Source organism: Tribolium madens, unplaced genomic scaffold (assembly GCF_015345945.1).
Source record: "Tribolium madens isolate multiple individuals breed KSU strain unplaced genomic scaffold, Tmad_KSU_1.1 Scaffold_3;HRSCAF=73;Tcas5.2_LG2, whole genome shotgun sequence".
Classification (NCBI taxonomy): domain Eukaryota; kingdom Metazoa; phylum Arthropoda; class Insecta; order Coleoptera; family Tenebrionidae; genus Tribolium; species Tribolium madens.
Genome location: NW_025401006.1, coordinates 8195681 through 8201153, shown reverse-complemented (window position 1 = coordinate 8201153; position 5473 = coordinate 8195681). Strand labels below are relative to the sequence as shown.

At 34.8% G+C, this 5473-nt stretch overlaps 1 protein-coding gene across 1 annotated transcript; it reads right to left on the bottom strand.

The window, feature by feature from the left end:
- Positions 1–848: 848 nt before the first annotated feature.
- On the bottom strand, positions 849–3819 carry LOC123007753 (synaptic vesicle glycoprotein 2C-like). Its single transcript, XM_044403182.1, has 3 exons — positions 3516–3819; positions 2606–3470; positions 849–1589 (listed from the first exon to the last, which is right to left on the bottom strand). Exons 1-3 carry the CDS (start codon positions 3571–3573, stop codon positions 950–952), a joined length of 1563 nt encoding a protein of 520 aa, XP_044259117.1. The 5' UTR covers positions 3574–3819; the 3' UTR covers positions 849–949.
- Between the last annotated feature and the right edge of the window lie 1654 nt (positions 3820–5473).

Below are 5473 nucleotides of genomic sequence, written 5' to 3'. Positions count from 1 at the left end.
GAAAAGAAAATTAAGTAATTTCGTTTTATTTTAATTCCCTTTCTACTTAAAAAAACTTGACAACAGCCTCAGAAAATAGAAAAACGTTGAGGAACAATTATTAATAATTAAAATTTATATTTTAACGAAATAAGTTATATAGTTCATTGATTTATGACTAGTTACCACTCCAAAAATCACTATCTATAGTCGTAAATTTGGGTGTGTAACATCCCTTTTCTCTATTTAGCGAAACTAAAATTAATGACAAATAGTGAACAAACTAAAAAGTTCGGTTTAATTTCATTATCAAAGTACTGTTGGATCTAAATGAATTTCACTAAAGGCTAATTAGAACAAATTCGCCGTTTGTTTATTCAAGTATTACCTTAGGTTTTTCGGAACAAAATCTAAAATCAATTTTGTTATAAACATCTCCAGAACGGTTAGGCACACTGCTATTGAACTCCTTATAGTTAGAATAAAAATTGATTTTTTAGCGTTGGCGTCGTGTCAAGTTCCGGACCCACTGCCGGAGCGTCACGACGCCGGGAGTTACTTTTATCAGGGTAGCAGAAACAGAGGGAAATTTCCAATGAGGGATCGATAATATTTATCTACCCCTTCGTGATATTCACCATGTGGCACATAAATAGGACTGCAGCAGCAGGTGTTAGTCTGCTACGGCAATTATCAAAGCAAAATTTCCTGACGTTTCTGATAATTACGTAATGAACTCGGCAAAAATGTATTAATTGAGAAATTGTAGCAGAAAATTACTGTTAGTCACTTATCGATGAATAATAAATGCAGTTTGAAACAATCTCATCGTAGTTTTCCTTCATTTTGCAACAAAATGATTCTGTTACTAACGTCTACAAAAGCACAGTTTAATTATATGAGTAAGTAGCAACAAATAATTTATCACACAGTTATATAAAAGATTATTCATTATCTAACACAAAAGTCACTACAATTTTGTATCAAAATTTGAAACGACGGCAATTTCGAGTTCGGCACAACCCCCCTTGTGTTCCCTTTTCGGCGGGATAAAATAACAAATTCCTGCCCCAATCAAAACACTGGCGGCCACTACAAAAATCGGAATTTCGCAATGTTGGTCCATTAACAACCCAAAAATGACATTACTAGCCATCGCCCCGATTCTTCCAGCACACATTGTCAAACAAATAGCCATCGCACCCACACTGGTGGGAAAAAGCTCCACCACAACACTCCCAATGGTCATATTTGCTGTAACCATCGCCGATTGGAAAATCGAAGCAACTACTAAATTCTGCCACGAAGCGGTCAACCAGTAGATAAGACTAGCGCTTATACCACCGATTAACATGGTACCAAAAGGGATGGTCCTGAGAGACACCCTCGTGGCAAGCCAGCCCGAAAAAGCGTTGGTTAAAATAGAGGAAACACCCATGATGATGGTACTTCTAATAACTGCAGATTCGAATGATGGTTTGCAGGACGTTGGTTTGATGGTACTGAAAAGGGCAAGTTGTTTGACAGTGATGGTGCTGTTAGGGTTGAGGGCCTGGAAGCGTTCGAAACGAACGAAGAGTTCTGGAAGCCACCATCCGAGACCAAAAGTGCTGAAATTATGACGTTTGAGAAAACGCGTGATACTGTTTGAGGAGATTTGCGTAAATCAATGGACTTAGTAGACAAGGAAACAAAGAGAATTTGTTTAGTAAAAATAGAAAACTGTTGTAAAAATTTTCCTCTGACAGCAGGGTTTTGTACGCAATTACTTATTTAATTTGAGAATTTTTTCATGAATTATCTTTGTATGCTTCTCGTGGGAAACGTTTGCACAGATTAATGAACTACATTTTAATTTTGTATTAAAAAATCAAATAATTTTAATTTTTCTAGCAAATTTTTGTAGGTCGCATTTTCTCTCACGTGATGAAAACAAATCGAACAAAGTCACAAAATTGCGTAAAAACCGGTTTGGATCGATAAATAACAAATAAATTAAAATTATTTCATCGACACTTAAATACTTGTACTTGAAAAAATTGTGCGTCATCAAGAATCACGTGGCGATTGGCGAAAGTTGAAATAAATTAACGGTAAATAAATCAGTTAATCAGTAGAAACATTTACATCATTTGTATCCACTGGAATAAAAACATTTGTTAAAATTTGAAATCATAGAAATATTTTTATTTTTTAATAGTCCTCCCCACCTGACTAATCCGATTTATATTTTCGATTCTTCTGTTAAAAAAAAATTGAATGATTAGTTATATGGTACAAAAAAGGCAACAGTTTTAACCTTGGGTATTATTAAATTATTTTTTACCAGACGCCATATAATTTGGCACTGTATCCACAAAACACAAATAAGTCTTTTATATAACATAGATCACAATCACTGCAGCATCAAAAGTACTATGTAGCTCCTATTTAAACCATATTTCGTCAAAATATTTTTGTAACAGTGATAAAAATTCGTCACAATTGCGTAAAAAAATGCTAAATATTTTTCAAGTAACACATCACCCAATGCAACAATAATAAAAAACAAGAGACAACCTTTACAAAGTCTTATATTATTAAATACTTTAATCTTTGTTTCCCTGACAAAATAAAATTCACTTACCCAAACATATTCGTAAACATAATACTAGTCGTGAGGAGAGTTAGAAAAACTAAAGGGAGCCTAAAAAGGCTCTTAAACTGTCCAAACATCTCCTGCAAATTCTTCACTGTTTTCCCCCTACATCTTAAATTATCCTCAAATGTTTCAACTCTCACTTCCCGGATTATACTCTTGACCGGAAAGTCTTTCGCTGATCTTCCGGTATTAACCACAAACATTTTCCTCAAGACAGCTAAAGCCTTCCTTTGGTTACCTTTCGCGACAAAAAATTTCGGACTTTCTGGCAAACGCATAAACCAGAAACCTGCCACTATCTCCGGTATTATCAAAACCATTAGAAATATTCTCCATGAAGTGATTTTAATGAACGATCCTACAGCTATTGATATGTCAATCGGAAGGATGAGCCAGGCAAGAAGAGGTAAAAGTAGCCACGATGAGGTGAAAAAAATTCCAGAATAGCAAATAATCGCTGATCGGTATTTCGGGGGTTGAAATTCGGCCAAATACGAGAAGATTATGCTTCCAGGGGCACCGATTAGAAACCCGTTCAAAAATCTGCAAACAATTATACTGAATACTAAGGGATTTGTCGCACAAATGATGGTGATTGCGGCATTGAGGAGGTGTGTGACAATCAGGATTTTCCTGCGGCCTTTCGCGTCGGCCAAAACGCCCCAAAGAAAGCTACTGAGGGCCCCTCCCACCAGAAAACAAACGTTCAAAAGGCTCAGTTGGAAGGAAGTGAGGTCTAGTTCGCACTGTGCTGCTGGAAAAATGTAAGCCGAGAGACCGTTCTGAAAGCCAACACTGCTTATGCAAATTGCACAAGCCGTGAAAGCCTCTAAGTGGAACTTGCCGTAACCTGAAACCCATCACAAATAACACAAAAATTGCAAAAAACTAATACCTGTCAGGTGGATCGCTTGGTCGAAATCCATCGAATCGGAGGTTTTGTCTTTGACCATGATGGGTTGAATGAGACCATTGATCGATTCATTGTTTTAATTTCATAATTGTTGGGCAATTTTTTATTGTATAAATAAGCGTTTATAAATTGGAAGTGTGTTTCGAGGGCAAGGGTTGCGAAGCGACTAGACACATTTTTCTTAAGGAATGGTGTTTTCATAGCGGGGTAAATATTTGAGCATTCAGTCCAAATGAAGGATTAGAACAGTGGAGGCGACAAGGACAAATGAAAGAAATTGAAACAAAACCCAAAAAGTTCCGTCTAAATTCACAAAAAAATCGCGATTGAAGTTCAACTTCCATGCCGGAAATGTTATCAATAAATATATTCGGACATAATCTAAAAAACTGACAATGATATACAGACCTCGTCAGTGTCAAAAACAAGCTTTTGGTTTAAAGACATTTGATTTAACGATTTAGTTTGATGTGAAAATACTGCATTCAACATGGACATGGACAGACCTCTTTGACCCCAAAACTACAGGGTGTCCGTGACACTGTATCATCAAGCGGTGCCCTAGACAACAAGAAAAATGTTTTAAAAAAGTTATGGGAGTTTAAATTTTGCACTTTGACTCTATTTATTTCTTGGAAATAATTTTCGGAAAAATAATTTTCGAAATTTTCCAAGTACAGGCTATTAGAAGAGGATGTTTCCTCTTCTAATATAGGATAGGAAGCTATATCCTAAAGTGTAAGCAAAATTTTTCTACCTTTACTAAATAATTATAAAAAAAAACATACACAAGATCATCAGTATCATTAAAAATATTTAAATAATGTATAAAAAAAATGGAAAAATAACATTTAAGAAATCCTTTAGAAACTCCCTGTTTATAGATTCTGAAATGTCACATGTCAAAAAATAAATCTCAAAATTTTCTGACAGATAGAATTTTTTAAACATTTTTTTAGTACTCTGGGGGACTACCCAATTACTCTCTTTCAGGGAGATGCGCGAGTTTCCGGACAGCCTGTATATTATTAAAAATAATAACTTGAATTAAATTTTAAGTTACATCATTCACCCAAGTAACAAAAGTGACAATAAATGTTTGAGATATTCTTATTTTTTGTCAATTCATTGTACTTGACAACATTGTTTCAATTGGCAAAAATATTATCATAACGTCAAACACAAGTATTAAACATTTATTGTTGTTGACAACGTATATGTACTATAACCTTCATGCCGTTTTACTTAGATATTTGTTTATTTTTAAAGGAAACAAGATTTGTTATACGAAATCAAGTTGCAAGAAATTATTTTCGAATAATTAATTATTGAATAACCGTTCTTGCGGATTATAAAATTTCCCAAATACCGGTATTTGAAACCGGCGCTATAAAAATCGCTCCGTTTTCATCCACCTTCTCCGCCCATGCATTATTTTTTGAAAAGTGTGCAGGTTGTTGACTGGTAGTAAGTTTACAAATATTTAGCTACGTATGAGCCACTCCTTCAAGAATTTTTCCTTTCAATTTAATAAAAAAAACAATCATTCACACCTAGCAAATAAAAAAGACGGCAAATCCCACCCTCGAGCCAAAAGGGTTGCTTAGGTATCTTCCGGGAAAGCTTTCGTATCAGGACAGCAGGAAAATAACGCAAGTGCGAAAGCTCCACGTAATCGATAAGATAAGCTTGAGTTAATTGAATTGATTCAGATTTTAATGTATGTAACAGGATTTTTTCACGATTTAAGATAAATTGTTATGTGGGAGATGTTGCAAGAGGAAAAATGTTTTTTTTTCTTCTATAATGGGTTTTAGTTTCAAATTAATTGATGGTACAGTATGTGTTCGAAGTCTTGTAGGTGGCTATTAACGACATGTAACGACTAATTTATATTTTGTTGGATTTTAAACGCTCTTCCAAGCTGCCTTACAATAGCC

Coding starts and splice junctions, on each gene's coding strand:
- LOC123007753 (XM_044403182.1), bottom strand. CDS start 3,573: ATGGTCAAAGACAAAACCTCCGATTCGATGGATTTCGACCAAGCGATC. Junction 3,471..3,515: donor CCAAGCGATCCACCTGACAG/GTATTAGTTTTT, acceptor GATGGGTTTCAG/GTTACGGCAAGTTCCACTTA. Junction 1,590..2,605: donor ATGTTTACGAATATGTTTGG/GTAAGTGAATTT, acceptor TCATAATTTCAG/CACTTTTGGTCTCGGATGGT.